The sequence below is a fragment of the Arachis stenosperma genome, chromosome 5 (genome assembly GCF_014773155.1).
Source record: "Arachis stenosperma cultivar V10309 chromosome 5, arast.V10309.gnm1.PFL2, whole genome shotgun sequence".
Taxonomy (NCBI): Eukaryota; Viridiplantae; Streptophyta; class Magnoliopsida; order Fabales; family Fabaceae; genus Arachis; species Arachis stenosperma.
This window is the reverse complement of record NC_080381.1, coordinates 111,269,806-111,290,148: the sequence shown is the minus strand read 5'-3', so window position 1 is coordinate 111,290,148 and position 20,343 is coordinate 111,269,806. Positions and strand designations below refer to the sequence as shown.

The window sequence follows — 20,343 nt, the reverse complement described above, 5'->3', positions numbered from 1 at the left end:
GAAGTAAAAGCAAGCTACTTTCAATTAATTAGTTTAACCACTTTGAATTGCTTTTCTTCAGATTCTCTTTTCTCTCTCATCTCTTTCTTCTTCTTTCTTCGGTCCTTGTCCAGAGAACCATGGAAGCAATGCTCATCAACAAAGAAAAAGAAGAAGTTGCATGCATCAAGACCATCAAGCTAATGATGGCAAGAAAACATAATAAAATAAAAATGAGCTGTGGCTGAGATTTTCACCAAATGTGGTTAGATTTGGTGAGGTAATCTCGAGCTCTTCATGCTCAGAAAAGGAAGATGAAGATTCGGCCAGCAAGGGAGATTCTTGAAGCATGGCTTGTCTTTGATTCTGCTCAACCACCACAGGGAGTAGCTAGAGTGGCGAAGTGATGGTTGAAGGCAGAGATTAAAGCAGATGAAGTCATTATCATCATGAAGCATCAAGGGCCAGAAATCCATCTTGGAGAGCAAGCCAAGGATGGAGAGCTCGGATTGATGAAGGGTGATGATCAAGAAAGGACTAGAGGTAATTGCATGTTGGGTTTTACATGGTTATCTCTTCTCTCTCTATGTGGCCGAACCGGTTTGTTGAAGGAGGAAGAAGTTGGTTCGGTTTTGGCTTCAATAAGTGGAGGCTCCCTTCTTCTATAATAAGGGTGGACAACCACTGTTTGGAGCAAGGAGAAAATTTGAGAGTGCAAGGCACAGAGTTCTCAGAGCTACTTGAGCTAACAGTTTTTCTCTTCTCCTTCAATGTTCTCTGTTTTGTAATTTTTCTGTTTAATTTTGTCATGTCTTGAGTCTCATGGAAAAAGACAAACAAGTGAGGTTTGTATGAAAAAGCCATAGAGCGGAAAAAGGCAGAGAGAGCAAAATTAAAAGAAAAAGCCATAAATGTCTTAGAGGTCCTTTGTTCATCTATGTTGTGTTTCATGATTCTGTGGGAATCCCCTTGTAAGTTGGGTTAGCACTTTACAAGTTGTAATCAGATTGATTATAGTGAAATTCCATCATGTTTGTGATGGAGACTGGATGTAGGCTGTACTGCACTTAGCAGCCGAACCAGGATATATCTGGGTGTAATCTTCTTCTCCTTTCTACTTCATTTCTGTTTTCAAATACACAAGAGCAAAAACCAGAAGTTTCTCGTACCAAGTGACGAGACAAAAAGAAAAATCTCGTGGTTAGGGACGAGATAAAAAGAAAAGTCTCATGGTTTGGGACGAGAAAATAAGAAAAGTCTCGTGTGCAGTAAGGAGACAAAAAGACTAAAAGTTTCTAGAATTAATCTCACAAGTCAGCAAGTGTTTTCAAGCGAAAAGGGGGCTAAGATTCAACCCCCCTTCTCTTAGCCACTGAAACCATCATTTTGAAATTAAAAAAATTAAGTTTAGTAGTTAAATTCATTCCCACTACGTATGATAACTCTAATCTCATATTAATTGCTGGATATTTCCTCCCTCTCGTGCCTCACCCTTGCCATTCCACCCCTTCACGCCGACCGTGCCGCCGCCGTCGGAGGAGAATGCCGACAACACCGAAGCCAGCCTCGTTCACGTGTTCATCCGTAGCGGGAACGGATCCATCCGCAACCACACCGGTACCTCCCTCTTGCCGCTGCAACACCCACTAAAATTCCACTTGATGTGATATGGATGGACGATGATCATATAGGTGGGAAGAAGGACTTCACGCTGAACCCAGTGAACTACCCTCATCTAAAGCTTCTAGAGTTCTTGGACAAGATACACATCATTGGAATGAAGTACATTGTGATCGTTGATTCCAGAATTGCTGTTAATGCAAGCTATGCCGTATACCAAAGAGGAATGGCCAATGATGTTTTCATCAAGCACGATGGAGATTCTTCTTGGGTCAAGTATGGCCAGGTGTAGTGTACTTTTCCAGATGTCCTGAATCTAAAAATAGTTTCATGGTGGAGTGAGGTAAAGATATGTGGCGGGAAGGCTGGTGTATTGGATTCAAGATATTAAGAAGGCGAGTGCTTTGTTTTATGATGTGCGGAGATTTTCGGCTAACTTGACTTTTTTGGATTTCGCTTCACTTACGTTTTCAAGGTATATACATCAACGGACGAATTTAGATGCTGGATGTTTAATTTACTAGATATGGAGATGGTTATTTTATTTCTTAATTGGATGGTTATTTTGTTTGATTAATTTAAGTATATACAATTAACAAATGATGTGTGGTCATTTCACTAAGTAATCGAATGATTATTTTAATAACTACGTGAATGGTTGTCTGATAGCCGATGAGAAAGCTTCTAATGCTAGAGAGGTAGGATAATTGATGAGGATGGGGTAGCAGAGATTGGGGGAGGATGTTTGGGTAAATTTCATTGGTAAATTAGGGTTGAAATGGTTAATTTTTTGAAATAATTGTTTGGATTTTCTTTTTTGTATTGGGCCAAATTTAAAACCTATTGTACGTATGGTCAAGATTACTCATTGACTCTCTAGCGGAGTTCTAAAAAAAATTTAAGAATAATAAGGTAAGTTTTAAGCTTAAAGAATATAAAAGTCATTTAATAAAAGATTAAAAATAAAATGATAATTTTGATGTCTAAAAAATACAAAAATTATTTTATAAAAAGTTGAGAGCAAAATGATAATTATAAACTCTAAAAAACAAAAAAGTTACTTTTATAAAAGATTAAAGACAAAATGATAATTTAAAACAAAAAATAACTAAATAATTTTTTTTTGCTAAGATAAAGATAAAAGGGTTTCTTATAAAAAAAACTAAAGAATTTCAAATAAGATATATATACATATATTGTTTTTCATTGTACGTATATTATGACATCAGATTTTGTAATGATTGTCAAATATCATGTTAGAGTTATAATTTTATCCATCCTGATACGCATACTTAAAGAATACAAATAAAAAGTTATATTTAGACTTGGTCTTAGTAATGTTGAATTGTAAGTAGTCGTTGACATGTGAGTTTATAGCTTATTTAGGAGGTTTAGGACAGACATACATTATATTCCTTGTTGCATAATCTTTGTTAGTGTTGGATGATTGTATTTTGTTATTTATCTATGTTTAGCTATTGTGGCTATTTGAATGCTATAGAACTAAAGTTCTAGACATAGGAGGATTGAGACTGTAGTCCTAGAGTCAAATTAGTATATGTGTAGGTGAATTCTATGATATAAAAAGAAAGATTTTTATTTATATGTGTATGTTTGTATTGTTAAAAGGGTAGTATGATAAGTATTTAGAAAGAGAATAATTGAAAAGACAAAATTTGATATATTTATTGCACAGGTAAATATAGTGCATTTTATCTTATATAACATGTGAATGATGTATTGATTAAATAGGTTAATTATATTTATGTTAATTAGTTATTAATGATAATATTAGGTTGGTATAATTTTTTTTGGACTTTTTGAATGTACACACTCTCTCTCCATATCAGAGTAACAACTGAAAAAAATTTTTTGAATCAATAAATCTAAGCTAAAGTTAATATAAAAAGAAATCTAAGTTAATAATTTTTCTTCCAACTCATGTTACTTGAAAAAGAAAATTCATTCAATTACTTTTATTTAAATAATAAATACCATTTGAAAAATTAATTTTTACACACAAAAATTTATTAATATTTATTTTAAATTAAATTAATGAATGTATAATATATATTAGAAAAATTATCATCTTTCTTTAACACACTTCTATCGTCTCAAATAGAAACTAATCATATAATTTTGTTAAATCTATTTAGACATACTTTTTTCGTTTAATAAAATAACAAATATTAAATATTCACTCAATAACATAGTTTATTTATTGTAAAAAAATAATAATTAATTATAAATAATAGGTTGCATCTAAAATGTTCCAATAATAACTTGAAGTATTTAACTTTTTTTTAGACAAATTTTTTTAAATATCAATTATTAAAAGATTTTTCTTTTTTTTTAGTGTTTAAAATTTTATTTTAATTATTTTTTATAAATAAGTGTAAATAGATATTTTAATGCAAACAAAATAACAAAATAGCGTCTACATAATACCGAAAAAATAACCATGTTTTTTTATATTTTTCTTTGTGTCTATCATGTTTTCCTATATGCTTGGTATTATATAAATTTTGGGTGCACATATTTTTAGTGAGTTTAATTTTGATGTATTGACAGTATAAAATGTGTTTTACACAGTCATGTAATTATATTTGGTCTTTTCAATGACAATTCACACTGTTAATATAAAAAATAATTATTTTTGTTAATGTAGTGTTACGTCATTAGATGTAAATATAAAATTATTTTATACTAACACTACATTAATTTAAATTTATTTTTAACTTTTCTTTATAACAAAAAGCAAAGTCTCTTGTTACAATTTTCATTTTAAAAAAAATCAACTCTCCTAAAGTATATATTCTCTCTTTTTACACTATAAAAATGACAGTATTACAAATGTTATTTTGACATTAATATTTTATAAATAATTAAATATAAATTTTTTTGTTTTATTAATTAAAAAATAATTTAAATATATAAATAATTAATAACAAACTATTTTTATAAGATGTCAAGAATATGTGGTGTTTGAATAATATTTTTTTTATAAATATCTATATGTATCCAGAGCAATATTGACAAATATATTAATATAATATTTAAATTAAATATATATAAATATTACCGTTAATTTAAATGTATGTAAATATGTAAAGTTTTATATTTTTTTGTTGGTTAAAATATGTAGATACATTTTTATATTTGTGAAGCTCAATATATCTAAGTCATCAAAAAAGAAGAAAAGATATATATTAAAAATAAATAAATATTAATAAATTTTTGTGTATAAAGTTAATATTTTTGAAGAGAGAAAGCGTACATTCAAAAAGTTCAAAAATAAAAAAATCATACAAGACTCAATATTATCTTTAATAATTAATTAACATAAATATAATTAACCTATTTAATCAATACATCATTTACATGTTACATAAAATAAAATATATTATATTTTACTTATAACATATCAAATTTTATTTATTCAATTACTCTCTTTTTAAATATTTATCACATTACTCTTTTAACAATACAAATATACATATATAAAATAATCTATTTTTTTACATTATAAAATTCACCATATGTCTGAATGTCCTAACTCCTAATTCCTAACGCAAATGATTATCCTAAAAAAAATCTAAGGGCCAGCAATTTTATTACATTTTAGTTAGCATGTAACCAGCAGAAAAAAGTAAGTTATTGGATAAAATTTCACACCAATTTTACACCATCAAATCATCATTAATGACTAATTGATAACTACCAATCACAAATATTATTGACCCTAAACATTACTCTTATCCTAAAATCGTTTCATTAGTATGACCTGGACCATTGAAGTACATTCATCTTAGATAAAGTCTGAGTTCGTATGTATACATTAAAAACAGAGTCAAACTGATTTATAAATAAGAGGAGGCATTTGTTCCCATAAAAATTTTGAAAAAAATACTAATGATTATATATAAATCAGATGTATATATTTGTTCATTTATTATATTATCTTTACTCCTAAAATAAAATTTAAATTATTTTTTTGTATTTTATGTTAAAAAATATTTTGTTAAACGTAATATACAATAATTATCTTGTTAAATTTGATTTAATATAAAATTTTAAAATAAATAAATAAATCAACTTATAAAAATAGTGATAATTAACTTTATGAGACCAACTATTTAATTTAGTTGATAATTAAATTAAAATTTAGTTTTTTAATTAAACACAACTTAAATTATTATTATTGATTTTTTTTAAAAGTTATTTAAGATAAAAAATAGTATCTATATATTAATATACTTATATATTGTATTAATATTCTTTCTTAAAATGGACTTCGTTCTAGTAATTATTTTAGTTAAAAAAATTATTTATACCATAAATACTATAATAAATAAATTTTACAATTGAATAAGAGATAATAAACAGATAAATAATTGTTTAAAAACATATAAAAAATAAATTATTTTTTATTATTTTAAATATTATAATATGTGTGTGAAATTATCTTTTTATCATTTTAAATATTATAATAAATAAGTATGTGTGCAGATATTTTTTGGTGACTGAATATAATACAAAAAAAAAAAGACCTAAAAAAAAGAGTAGTACTCTTCTCTAATAATAATGTCTAAATTATTAGGAGGCAGTAACCACTCTAAATATACCTGCTTCTTTAAAACAGCAGTTTTAGCCAATAAATAAGTATATGTGCAGACATTTGCGTGTATAGTTCTATTTTTTTAAACATATAGACCATTTTAATTTAAAATTTTTAATATATCTAAATTAATTTGAATTGGCAGAATGATTTGCTTAGTTATCTACTAAAATAAATGTTGAGAGTTCGAATTCTAGTGTATATAATAATTTATTGGTCAACGACAATCTCTTAAATAAAATTTAAATCCACGATGAACTAGTCATTAATTTTTTGGGTAGAATGAAAAATAAAAAAATATCTATACCTAAATTTTATTTTATATATTTTTGCTCCATTAATAAGTTTTTATGGGTTCGTCATTACTCACATGAAAGACTTTTCTCCTTTCTACCCCTTATCCTTTTCTTTGCCTCAGATCCACAGTATGCGCTTTTTCACGTTGCTTGTACTCTAAAGTTCTTTAACGTTCAATCCCGCCTCGACCGGGGTTTCCACCATGGCTTCGACCAAGAGTTCTAGCCAATTCCAACCCTATATGTTAAAGTTGGTGGACTAGTTCAAGCCTTTGAGAGACACAACCAATCATATTTGATTAGAGTGATGTAGAAGCAGAGGACTACCAAACTATCACCTAGAAATAAAGACAAAGATCCATTGAAAATTTGATGACATCCGATAGGACACAATGTTAAGAGGCAAGAGTCTTTTTTCCTCTCCATTAGTCTTTTATTGAGGGATAAAATTTTACTACTGTCATAATTAGTCTGAATACTAAACTAAAAACTTCATACATCAGGACTCAAAGGTGTCATATGTAATATGTTCATGTATGCGTGTGTGAGAGAGAGATATGATTTATATGATTATATGTAGGTGTAGTTTATATAGTGCTCACAAATTTTGGTGGCTATGGTGACTATAGACTTTATAAATAATCAGATGTTAAAATTTTTAACCATATAAAATAAAAAATTGAAGCACGTTTTATTTACAGTTCTATTAATAAATAATGACATGTTTATAGGACTGTAAATAAAAGAAAAAAATTAGACAATTTATCATATTTCTTGATAAAAAAATGGTCTATCATTTTCTCTCGTTATTAGAAAGGGAAAAGCTCTGCTCCACGTACGACGCGCTACATCCCTTCTTCTTCTCCTTCTTTTTCGATCGTTCTTTTCTCCTCATTTTTCACTGGTTTGTTCTTCGTCGTTGACGTTATTTCCTCCACATACTGTTACGGCACGTTTTCATTGCATCTTCTTCTTCTTGCTGCACGTTCTTCTTCCTCTTCCTCTTCTTCTTCTTCTTCTTTTCTTTTGTTTCTTGCCTTCTCTTTCTCCTTCTTCATTTACGTGCTTTTCTCTCTGTTTTCTTTCTTCGTTATTCTCGATTTCTATTGTTTTTTGACATCAAGCTCTGAAATCGTTTTTGAAGAAGAAGAAGTAGCAGAAGATGAGGAGGAGAAAGAGAAAGAGTTCTGAATTATGCATGATTTTGGGTGTATTTCTTTAAATCCTTTGGGTGTATTTTCTGTAATCTTTTGGGTGTATTTTTATAATCGTTTGGGTGAATTCCTGTAACCGTTTGGGTGTATTTCTGTAATCTCTTGGGTGTATTTTATGTAATCGTTTGGGCGTATTTCTGTAATCTCTTGGGTGTATTTTATGTAATCGTTTGGGTGTATTTCTGTAATGCTTGCCATTTTTTCTAAAATGAAAAATACACCCATAAATATCAGTAAGATACACCATAGATATGAGTCAGATACACCCATAGATATCAGTCAGATATCACTCAAATACACCCAAAGGGTTACAGAAAATACACCCAAAGGATTTAAGAAAATACACCCAAAATTCGTTGAAGTACATCTTATGCATAATTCAGAACTCTTTCTCTTTCTCCTCCTCATCTTCTGTTGCTTCTTTTTCTTCAAAAACGATTTTACCATGAAAAATCGAAAAAAAAAACGAGAAAATAGAGAGAAAAGACGTAAATGAAGAATAAGAAGAATAAGAGGAAAACGAGGAAGAAGAACGTGCAGAAACGAAAGAAAAGGAGATGAAGAAGAGTAAGAGGAAGAAGAACGTGCAGCAAGAAGAAGAAGAAGAATTTCAGAAACCATGAAAATCGAAAAAAAAAACGAAGAAGAAGAAGAAGAAGAAGAAGAAGAAGAAGAGGAAGAGGAAGAGGAAGAGGAAGAGGAAGAGGAAGAGGAAGAAGAAGAAGAAGACGAAGACGAAGAAGAAGAAGAAGACGAAGAGGAACCGTTTGAGTGGGGCGCGTGTAGTTACGCTCCATTCAAAATGAGTTAATGCGCGTGTTAATAAAGTTTGGGCTGATAACTTGTAAAACTTGTACGGCCTTTTTACTTGTATGTGTAGCAAGCCCCTATTAGAAATGAAGTTTTTACTAATGTCCAAAATTAAAAAAAAAATTGTAGTATCTAAAAATAATAAAATACTTATATTTATATTGCATTAATTTTTTTCTCACGTTAATAAGTAATTATTTATATCTTTTATTTTTAATTAAAATAATTATTTTATTCTGTAATAAAAAATTTAAAGTCTAAAGTTACTGTTATTAATTAAATTTTAATATTATATTAGTCTAGTGAAATTTAAAATTATTAATTACAAAAAAGAAAAATATAAGTAGACAATAAAAATATTAAACAATGTGAACAATAAATATATAGGATGTTCAATTTATTAGGTGTGCAGATAATTATTCTAATATTAAGATTTAAGTGAGTTATTTGAAGTATAATATATTAGAATAATTTGAAGTATAATATATTAGAATATATTAGAATAATTTGAAGTATAATAAAAAATTAAATAAATAAAAATTCTATATTTAATAAAAATATAATTTTGTAATTTTAAAATATTAAAAATATATTTTAAAAATAAACCAATCAATACAAAATATTTTTATTATTTTTATATTTAAAAATAAAATATTTTTTCACAAATCAATCACATTTTTAAAATAAAAAAATAAAAAATAAAAATAAAAATAAAAATATTTTTACAAATAAATCCATCCCTAGTATTTTTATATTTTTAGAGTAATACTACATGTATATTAAAATCAGACACTAATATAAAATTTATATTAAAATATAAATATATATTAAAAATAAATTAAATTATACATATATTTATATATAAATATATTACTAATTAATTTTAGTATATAAATAATATTTTTATTTTTTTAATATTCAGAGATAAGATTATAAAATTGTAGCACGAGTGTCCCGCTTTGGGCGCGTTTTGCGTGTATAGATTGGATTCCTTCCACGTGGGCTTATAAGGCAGTGTTTAAAACTACTTAAAGTAAAGCAATACTTTATTCCCATACCAAAAGAAGAAAGCCAATATTTTATTCACAATCTATGACTATGGAAAAGGAAAATCATGACCTAAGAGCAATTTTTGTTCCTTTCCTCTCAACAAGTCACATCATCCCCCTCGTTGATATGGCCAGGCTCTTCGCCATGCACGGCGTCGACGTCACCATTCTCACCACCTCACACAACGCCACCATCTTCCAGAAATCCATTGACCTTGACTCCGCTCGTGGAAGACCCATTAGAACTCACTGCTTAAAGTTCCCTGCTTCCATGGTGGGCCTCCCCGCCGGCGTCGAAGCCTTCAACGTCGACACCCGTAAGGACATGCTCCCCAAGATCTTCATGGGCCTCGCCATCCTCCAACCGGAGATGGAGAGCCTCTTCCAGCAACTCAATGCTGATTTCATTGTCACCGACATGTTCTACCCTTGGAGTGTTGATGCCGCCGCAAAGCTTGGGATTCCCAGGATCATGTTTCATGGAGCTAGTTACCTTGCTAGATCTGCACTTCACTCTGTTCAACACTATAAACCCTACCTCAAGGTTGATTCGGACTCTGAAAAGTTTGTGCTACCTGGTTTGCCGCATGAATTAGAGATGACGCGTTTGCAGATACCAGAATGGGTTAGAACACCGAATCTCTACACGGAGTTGATGAGGACTATCGCAGAGTCAGAGAAGAGAAGCTATGGCTCCCTCTTCAACAGCTTCTACGAGCTCGAAAGCGATTACTATGTGCATTACAAGAAGGTGATGGGCACCAAGAGTTGGGGGTTAGGCCCTGTTTCATTGTGGGCCAACCAAGATGCTTCGGATAAAGCAGCAAGAGGTCAAACAAAACCAGAATCTCAAGAACAAGAAGAAGAAGGGTGGCTCAAATGGCTGAACACGAAGCCAGAGAATTCAGTTCTGTACGTAAGTTTTGGGAGCATGAATAAGTTCCCTAACTCTCAGCTCGTTGAGATTGGGCATGCATTGGAAGGTTCGGGGCATAACTTCATCTGGGTGGTTAGAAAGAACGAAGAAGAAGGAGGTGGTAGTTTTCTTGAAGAGTTTGAGAAGAGAGTGAGGAAAAGCGGGAAAGGGTATCTGATATGGGGTTGGGCACCGCAGCTTCTGATATTGGAGAATGCGGCGATCGGAGGGTTGGTGACACACTGCGGGTGGAACACGGTGGTGGAGAGCGTGAACGCGGGGCTGCCGATGGTGACGTGGCCGCTGTTTGCGGAGCATTTCTTCAATGAGAAGCTGGTGGTGGATGTGCTGAGGATTGGGGTTCCGGTGGGTGCGAAAGAGTGGAGGAACTGGAATGAGTTTGGGAGCGAAGTTGTGAGTAGGGAAGACATTGGAAAAGCCATAGCTTCTTTGATGGGTGGCAGAGAAGAAGATTCAGAGATGAGGAAAAGAGCGAAAAAGCTGAGTGTTGAAGCGAAGAAGGCTATTAAGGTTGGTGGTTCTTCACACAACAACATTCTTGAATTGATTCAGGAGCTCCACTCTCTCAAACTCTCCAAGGCTCAACCACACAACAACGCTTTTTATTGACAACAACAAAAAGAAGAAAAAGAAAAAGGTATATGTCACTACTCGTTTTCCTCGTTCCACTGTTTTTTCCAACCATAAAAGTATAAAACTGCTTATATAATGCACTACTTAGACACGCTAAGCATTTATATAAGATTTTTATCTTTGACCCCATTAAGTGGTAATGTTATGGGGTCTTGCCACCTTAAATTATGATTGTTTTTGGTTAATTATTTTTAAAAAGCAATTTTCTAGTAGCATAAGGATGCCTTAATTAAGATGCAATAAACAAAGCCAATACTGCAAGTGATGTACTAGACTCAGTATTATGAATGTGTAAACTTAAGATTTGAATTAGGATCCAACTGCAAATGTTGCATCGTTTGACGAGTTATATGAAAGAGAAAAGACAAATTGAGTTGGATGAGATACTCATTCTTTGCCTTCTTTTAGACATTTGTAAATCTAGAATTGGATTTTATTGTTAGCTTAAACTCTGGCAAATTCTATTTTCTTCTCCTTTAAATACATCTTATTAAAGGGTAAAGTTATAATAGTAACATGCTAATTATTGAATATTGTTATTTTTTAATCTAAATTTGTGACTTGCTTAAAAATAATAAATTTGTGTTTGTGTGTTTTTCTAAGATCTATTTTTTATTTTTAAATTTGTTACTTTTTTATTTCTTTAAATTTATTTTTAGATTTACATTATATTTCTTATAAGTTGACAAGAAAAAGTGAAGCTTACAAAATAGTACTCTCTGTGTACTCAAAAAAAAATAAAAAATAAATATTTACTTTAAACTATGATCTAATAATTTTTTTTCAAATTTATACATACTAATGTTGTGTAAAAATTTTATAATTATCTGTCTAAGATAATATTTATCTGTTACAGGTAATTTGAAGATAAAGCAGATGACATTATAAAATAATAGTCTTCTTGTAATTCTTCATCAATAAAATGCACAATTAACATTAAAAATAAGCCTCATTTAGAATTCTAATTTTTTTTTATCATTTATACATTTTGAAAATGTATGTTATTCAGCTCAAGACAAAAGGCACTACAGATATTTATTGATAATAATACAATTTTATGATTTTTTCAACTCCAGATTTATTTGTGGTACAGACAATATTTTATTTTTTTATTTCAGTTTAAATATAATACTCAAACAAATTGTATATCCATCAAAACGAAAATGTCGTCAGCAAATTATAAGATGAGATGTATGAAAGAAATTAAATTGTATAAGATAATAAATATTTATATACTAAGATGAGATGCATGATAGAGTTGGGTGTCTTAGTTAATTATTTAAAATCTTAAATACAACAAACGTGTTCATATTGGTATTTGTATTTTAATATTGTCCCTTAAAGATTCACAGACAATATTATTATTACATCGCGCAGCTCGTGGTACAACTTTGTTAATTTTATTTGAACTTTAATGTGGGAAAATAAAGAGAGTAAACATGTTTAGTATAATATAAAGACATTGGAGTTGAGTTTAGCAGCAGAGTACTCTGTCTCTTAAAATCTATTTTTGTAGAAGTTAACTTTAATTTATACTGGTTCCCATGGAATCTGCAAAAGAAGAAGTTGATACTAAGATAAAAGTTATGTTCTTACCATTCGCATCAACAAGCCACATCATACCAATGGTAGACATAGCCAGACTCTTCGCTATGCACGGAGTCGATGTTACCATAATAGCCACCCCAGTAGCCGCCTCATTGTTCCAGAGCTCTGTCGGCCGCGACTCCTCACTCGGCCGTTCAATCAGAACTCACGTCGTTAAGTTCCCGGCGGCAGAAGTCGGTCTTCCGGTTGGTGTAGAAACATTCAACGCTGATACGGCACCGGACATGCTTCCCAAAATTGCAAAGGGACTGAATCTGCTGGAAAAGGAGATTGAGAAGTTGTTTGAGGAACTGGAGGCAGATTGCATTGTCACTGACATGTTCTACCCTTGGACTGTAGATGCTGCAGCCAGGTTGGGGATTCCTAGGTTGATCTTACTTGCTGGAAGCTGCTTCGCTCATTCGGCACAACACTCAGTTAAGCAATTGCGTATTTGATTATTAAGAAATTACTAATGTCAAAATAACATCTATTATAAAGAGGGTAGACATAGCAACATTGATAATCCACTATCAAAAATCGTAGACAGATAAGCCAAAGAATATATCAATTGAAAAAGTAGCATTTGACTAATTTGAAATATAAATGGATCCCTTTGGTTGTTGATGGCTATGCCGGAGATGACTTGGGGATTGTATTCGTGTTGTTTGTAGTTATGTTGGTTATTGTTGACTAGCTCTGTTTGCTCCACTTTGTTGTGTTGAGCTCTTGCTTTCAAAAAAAAAAAGTGGATAAATTTATAAAATTTTTAAATTATAAATTACAAGGAGAGTTAATTTTCTATTGAAATAAGTTCCATTTTTACTGTATTGAGTTCTTTCCTTCAAAAAAAGAAAGAAAGAGATTACAATGAGAGTTAAAAAAGAGAGAGATAAAATCTGACTTTAATGCAAACTAGATGAGATGGGGATGAAATCTTGAACATTTTTTCTATGTATATATCCACTTTCTGAAATCTTTATAAGACTAAAAAAATTGTTAATCCGATTCATTTACTATTTTGCTTCGAAATGAACATTTTCTCTTGCTTGTTGATGCAAATTATTTTCCAAAACAAACATTGCACTCTTAAACTTGAAGAGTGTGAGACCAATAAAACTTTCACTAATGTTTGTGAAACATATATAGGTCAAGACTTATGCTCCTCATAAGGACATAAAATCCGACAGCACTGATGACAAGTTTTCATTGCCTGGTTTGCCGCACCACCTGGAGATGACGCCTTTGCAGCTTCCGGATTGGCTTAGAGAACCCAACGGCTACACCTATTTGATGGAGATGATTAGGGACTCTGAGAGAAGAAGCTACGGATCCGTGTTTGATAGCTTCTACGAGCTCGAAGGTGAGTACCTGGATCATTACAAGAAAGCCATGGGAACCAAGAGTTGGAGCTTGGGACCTGTTTCCATGTGGACGAACCAAGATGCTGCTGATAAAGCCAGAAGAGGACAAGCCAAACTTGAACAAAAAGGAAAAGAAGAAGAAGAAGATTCTGGGTGTCTTAAATGGCTTCATTCCAAGCCTGAGAATTCTGTTCTGTATGTGAGCTTTGGGAGTATGAGCAAGTTCCCTTCTTCGCAGCTTGTTGAGATAGCTCAAGCTCTTGAAGATTCTGGGCACGATTTCATGTGGGTTGTTAAGAAAAAAGATGGTGAAGATGGTAGTTTTCTTGAGGAATTTGAGAAGAGAGTGAAGGCAAGCAATAAAGGTTACTTGATAAGGGGTTGGGCACCACAGTTGCTGATACTGGAGAATCCAGCCATTGGAGGAATTGTAACTCACTGTGGCTGGAACACAGTGATGGAAAGCGTGAACGCGGGTTTGGCCATGGCCACATGGCCTATGTTTGCTGAACAGTTTTTCAATGAGAAGCTTTTGGTTGATGTGTTGAAGATTGGGGTGGCGGTTGGAGCGAAAGAATGGGGAAAGTGGCAGGAGTTTGGTGAAGAGGTTGTGAAGAAGGATAAGATTGCAAAGGCCATAGCTTTGTTGATGGGTAATGGAGATGAGAGTGTTGAAATGAGGAGAAGAGCAAAAGAGCTTAGTGATTCTGCTAAAAGAGCAATACAGGTTGGTGGCTCTTCTCACACCAATCTTCTTCAATTAATTCAGGAGCTTAAGTCTCTGAAACTTGATGGGGTTAATGGAAAGTGAAATGGCAGTGTCATGAATCACTCAAATAACAGTCTTTTTTAGTTTTATTTTACTTTTGAATTAGTTACAGATTTTTAATAAGAACCCTTTTAAATGCATGTTAAATGCATGTTTCAGGGGGTTTTATTTATTGAATTTAGATCCTCTAAATTTTGAATTTTTTTATAGAAGATAAAATGTGATTTCTCACCTTTAAATGATTTTTCTCTCATATTTTCTCTTGATTCCACTTATAAAATAAATAGTGAGAGATCATACTTTGCACTCTAAAATAAAATTCAAAATTTAGAGAATCTAAATTTTTATTTATTGTTTAAAACTTCTGGCACAACAATTGGTCTGTCTGTAATCTGAATTTATGCTTTTGATTCAACTTGCAGAAAATAAAATGCAGTTTTTTTCCTCAACCCTTAGGAAACTGTATTTTCTTTGAGCTTTTTAATTGAAAAACAATGAAAATGCACACTATGCAAGAGAGAACCTTAGAGTATCAAACATACACATGAATTTTTAAGTCTTTGATAACATATGCTCTAAAAACAGATTTTAAAAGTATTATAAAAAAAACATTTTGTTAGTTTTTTTTATATATTTTCAATATATTAATTTATTTAAAATTTATAATTTTTTATTATTAAAATGTACCCTTAAACTAAATCCTAATTTCAGCTATGCTTCAGTGTACACCGTACAAGTATTGCCCACCTTATTAAGGCTGAACTGGGCTTACAAATCCCCACATATCCTGTTTCTTTATTTGAGTCTGTTACTTGTTATTAAGAGGTTGGCCCAAATTGTAGTAATAAGAAAAACTTCACCAGACTAAAAAAAAAGTACCAGGTTCAAAAATATAAAAAAGAAAGTAAAATAGTGATTTTGAAAATGATAAAAAGAAATCTGTAGTCACATAGCATATAAAAATCAATAAAGTTAATTAAGTTGGGTTGGTTGAGTGATTAGTTCACTCATCTATTTAAACAAGTGTCAGAATTTAAATACTATTTGTACATCTAGCAATCTATTGGTCAGTTAGTCTTTATCTTATAGATACACTAAAAATTAACTATTTATATATCGAAGATATATTATAAGATAAAATGTGAAACAGTATATATATATTGACTAATTTGTTATATCCATAAAATATTTTTTATTTTTAAATTTGTTATTTTTTATTTCTTAAATTTTTTTTTTAGATTTACACTGTTTCTTATAAGTCGACAAAAAAAACTGAGACTTATAAAATAGTACTCTCTGTATTCTCAATAAAAAAAGATAAATACTTATTTTAAACTATAATCTAATATATATATATATATATATATATATATATATATATAGAGAGAGAGATTTATACGTACTAATGTTGTGTAAAAGCTTTATAATTATCTATCGAAAGTAATGTTTACCTGTTGCAGGTAATTAGAGACAATGCAGATGATATTACAAAATAATAGTCTAATTTTTTATAATTTTTCACCAATAAAATGCACAACTAACATTAAAAATAAGTCTCACTTAGGATTCTAATTTTTATTATTTATGCATTTTGAAAATATAGGTTTTCCAGTTCAAGATAAAAAGCACTACAGTTATTTATTCATAATAATATAATGTTATGATCTTCTCATTTTAAATTTAGTTGTGGCACGGAAAATATTTTATTTTTTATTTCAATTTAAATATAATACTCAAACAAATTGTATATCCATCAAAACGATAATGCTGTTATAAGATGAGATGTATGAAAGAAATTAAATTGTATAAGATAATAAATATTTATATACTAAGATGAGATGCATGATAGAGTTGGGTGTCTTAGTTAATTATTTAAAATCTTAAATACAACAAACGTGTTCATATTGGTATTTGTATTTTAATATTGTCCCTTAAAGATTCACAGACAATATTATTATTACATCGCGCAGCTCGTGGTACAACTTTGTTAATTTTATTTGAACTTTAATGTGGGAAAATAAAGAGAGTAAACATGTTTAGTATAATATAAAGACATTGGAGTTGAGTTTAGCAGCAGAGTACTCGGTCTCTTAAAATCTATTTTTGTAGAAGTTAACTTTAATTTATACTGGTTCCCATGGAATCTGCAAAAGAAGAAGTTGATACTAAGATAAAAGTTATGTTCTTACCATTCGCATCAACAAGCCACATCATACCAATGGTAGACATAGCCAGACTCTTCGCTATGCACGGAGTCGATGTTACCATAATAGCCACCCCAGTAGCCGCCTCATTGTTCCAGAGCTCTGTCGGCCGCGACTCCTCACTCGGCCGTTCAATCAGAACTCACGTCGTTAAGTTCCCGGCGGCAGAAGTCGGTCTTCCGGTTGGTGTAGAAACATTCAACGCCGATACGGCACCGGACATGCTTCCCAAAATTGGAAAGGGACTGAATCTGCTGGAAAAGGAGATTGAGAAGTTGTTTGAGGAACTGGAGGCAGATTGCATTGTCACTGACATGTTCTACCCTTGGACTGTAGATGCTGCAGCCAGGTTGGGGATTCCTAGGTTGATCTTACTTGTCGGAGCTGCTTCGCTCATTCGGCACTACACTCAGTTAAGAAATTGAGTATTTGATTATTATGAAAATACTAATGTCAAAATAACATCTATTATAAGGAGTTAAGAAATTATTTATAGACTCAAGAAATTATTGTTAATCCGATTCATTTACTGTTTTGCTTCGAAATGAACATTTTCTCTTGCTTGTTGATGAAAATTATTTTGCAAAACAAACATTGCACTCTTAAACTTGTAGTGTGTGAGACCAATAAAACTTTCATTAATGTTTGTGAAACATATAGGTCAAGACTTATGCTCCTCATAAGGACATAAAATCCGACAACACTGATGACAAGTTTTCATTGCCTGGTTTGCCGCACCGCCTGGAGATGACGCCTTTGCAGCTGCCGGATTGGCTTAGAGAACCCAACGGCTACACCCATTTGATGGAGATGATTAGGGACTCAGAGAGAAGAAGCCTCGGATCCGTGTTTGATAGCTTCTACAAGCTCGAAGGTGAGTACCTGGATCATTACAAGAAAGCCATGGGAACCAAGAGTTGGAGCTTGGGACCTGTTTCCATGTGGGCGAACCAAGATACTGCTGATAAAGCCGGAAGAGGACAAGCCAAACTTGAACAAAAAGGAAAAGAAGAAGAGGAAGAAGATTCTGGGTGTCTTAAATGGCTTCATTCCAAGCCTGAGAATTCTGTTCTGTATGTGAGCTTTGGGAGTATGAGCAAGTTCCCTTCTTCGCAGCTTGTTGAGATAGCTCAAGCTCTTGAAGATTCTGGGCACGATTTCATGTGGGTTGTTAAGAAAAAAGACGGTGAAGATGGTAGTTTTCTTGAGGAATTTGAGAAGAGAGTAAAGGCAAGCAACAAAGGTTACTTGATATGGGGTTGGGCACCACAGTTGCTGATACTGGAGAATCCAGCCATTGGAGGAATTGTAACTCACTGTGGCTGGAACACGGTGATGGAAAGCGTGAACGCGGGTTTGGCCATGGCCACATGGCCTATGTTTGCTGAACAGTTCTTCAATGAGAAGCTTTTGGTTGATGTGTTGAAGATTGGGGTGGCGGTTGGAGTGAAAGCATGGAAAAAGTGGCAGGAGTTTGGCGAAGAGGTTGTTAAGAAGGATAAGATTGCAAAGGCCATAGCTTTGTTGATGGGTAATGGAGAGGAGAGTGTTGAAATGAGGAGAAGAGCAAGAGAGCTTAGTGATGCTGCTAAAAGAGCAATAAAGTTTGGTGGCTCTTCTCACACCAATCTTCTTCAATTAATTCAGGAACTCAAGTCTTTGAAACTTGATAGGATTAATGGAAAGTGAGATGGCAGTGTCATGAACCACTCAAACAAGAGCCTCTTTTGGGTTTATTTTACTTTTGGGTTTATCAAGAATCGAACTAAAGTTTTGATATCATGTCATAAAACCACTTATTCCAAAGGCTTAAGCTGATAAAAAAAAAGACAATATTAATAGTATATCTCTAATAAGACAGTCTCTTTTAAATTAGTTACCAGTTTTTAATAAGAACCCTTTTAAATGCATGTTTCAGGGGGTTCTATTTATTGCTTAGAACTTCTGGCACAACAACTGTTCTGTCTGTAATCTGGATTTATGCCTTTGATTCAACTTGCAGAATAAAATGCAGTTTTTTCCCTCAACCCTTGGGAAACTGTATTTCCTTTGAACTTTTTAATTCCAAAACAATGGAAATGCACACTATGCAAGAGAGAACCTTAAAGTATCAAACATACACATGAAATTTTTAAGTCTTTGGTTATACGCTCTAAAAAGTAAAAACAGATTTTAAAAGTATTATTAAAAAAAAACATTTTGTTAGTTTTTTTTTTATATTTTCAATATATTAATTTATTAAAAATTTAGAATTTTTTATTATTAAAATGTACCCTTAAACTAAATCCTAATTTCAGCTATGCTTCAGTATACACTGTACAAGTATTGCCCACCTTATTAAGGCTGAACTGGGCTTACAATCAGACATAATCAACAAACACAGAATCAGCAGAGATAGAGTGGGGCACATTACCTGGAGAGCACCGCCGGAGGGTTGGTTAAAAGCTAATGTTGACGCAGCATTCAGAGCAAGCACAGGGGAGGCAGCAACCGCGGTTGTGATCAGAGACACAGATGGAAAGCTTCTGTTGAGAGCAGCAGAGATAATTGTTTCATGTTCAGCCCTGGCGGCAGAAGCAAATGTTATAAGAAATTCAATGATCATAATAAGTAATTTAGGACTAAGCAATGTTTTGGTAGAATCAGATTGCTTACTCTTAATTCAAACATTGAAATCGAAAGGTAGTTTGGGGGAAGTGGATCCCATTCTAATGGATATTGCAGAGATGAAGCAGGAAATCTCTGGTGCAGAATTCAGCAGAGATGCTTCGAGGAACACAAGCACAACGCGGAGAAACCAGCAAGCAGCGACGACGATCCTCGGAAGGGGAGGAGCAAAGCAGCGGGCTTGAAGGCGCGGTATCAATGCAACCTTTGGTGGAGGCCGGAGGTGGCAACGGATACGAGGCTGATGGTGGGGGCGACGTGTCTGTTGAGGAAGACGGCGCTGATCGGAGGACAGATTAGCAAACGGCGCTGCTCAAAAAAAGAAGCATCTGACCGTAAATGGAGCGGCTCAGGCTCGGTGGAAGGAGACTTCCGGAATCGTGCTCCCGGCGACGGAGAATGGCAAGGACAAGCTCCATCAGCAAGGACCTCCAGGGGAGAAGAACGCGCAGGTTCACTGTTAATGGAAACCAGAAGCACCGGACATTGCAGCGGTTTATCAGAGTCCTCGGCGGAGTGACATGGCAGAAGTGGCGAGCCTTACTGAATTGGGCATCTGGGGATGAGTGTCTTTCTCAGCAAATGAGTGGGAAACA

The 20,343-nt window shown here is 32.5% G+C and overlaps 2 protein-coding genes, 1 long non-coding RNA gene and 1 pseudogene across 3 annotated transcripts; 3 read left to right on the top strand and 1 right to left on the bottom strand.

The window, feature by feature from the left end:
* The first annotated feature begins 9,587 nt into the window (after positions 1-9,587).
* On the top strand, positions 9,588-12,203 carry LOC130979421 (soyasapogenol B glucuronide galactosyltransferase-like). Its single transcript, XM_057902865.1, has 2 exons — positions 9,588-11,160; positions 12,013-12,203. Exon 1 carries the CDS (start codon positions 9,630-9,632, stop codon positions 11,130-11,132), a length of 1,503 nt encoding a protein of 500 aa, XP_057758848.1. The 5' UTR covers positions 9,588-9,629; the 3' UTR covers positions 11,133-11,160; positions 12,013-12,203.
* A 198-nt stretch (positions 12,204-12,401) lies between these two features.
* LOC130979420 (soyasapogenol B glucuronide galactosyltransferase-like) lies at positions 12,402-15,325 on the top strand. The gene is made up of 2 exons (XM_057902863.1): positions 12,402-13,180; positions 13,893-15,325. Exons 1-2 carry the CDS (start codon positions 12,701-12,703, stop codon positions 14,916-14,918), a joined length of 1,506 nt encoding a protein of 501 aa, XP_057758846.1. The 5' UTR covers positions 12,402-12,700; the 3' UTR covers positions 14,919-15,325.
* Positions 15,326-17,013: 1,688 nt separating this feature from the next.
* Positions 17,014-19,147, top strand: LOC130979080 (soyasapogenol B glucuronide galactosyltransferase-like; annotated as a pseudogene).
* On the bottom strand, positions 17,245-20,343 carry LOC130979081 (uncharacterized). Its single transcript, XR_009086518.1, has 3 exons — positions 19,736-20,343; positions 19,494-19,644; positions 17,245-17,483 (listed from the first exon to the last, which is right to left on the bottom strand). It is a non-coding gene; the product is annotated as an uncharacterized LOC130979081 (long non-coding RNA).

Excerpts from the sequence above, each read along its gene's own strand:
- LOC130979420 (XM_057902863.1), top strand. The coding sequence starts at position 12,701 with ATGGAATCTGCAAAAGAAGAAGTTGATACTAAGATAAAAGTTATGTTC. Across the intron at positions 13,181-13,892 it reads CTCATTCGGCACAACACTCA|GTCAAGACTTATGCTCCTCA; the intron begins GTTAAGCAATTG and ends AAACATATATAG.
- LOC130979421 (XM_057902865.1), top strand. The coding sequence starts at position 9,630 with ATGACTATGGAAAAGGAAAATCATGACCTAAGAGCAATTTTTGTTCCT.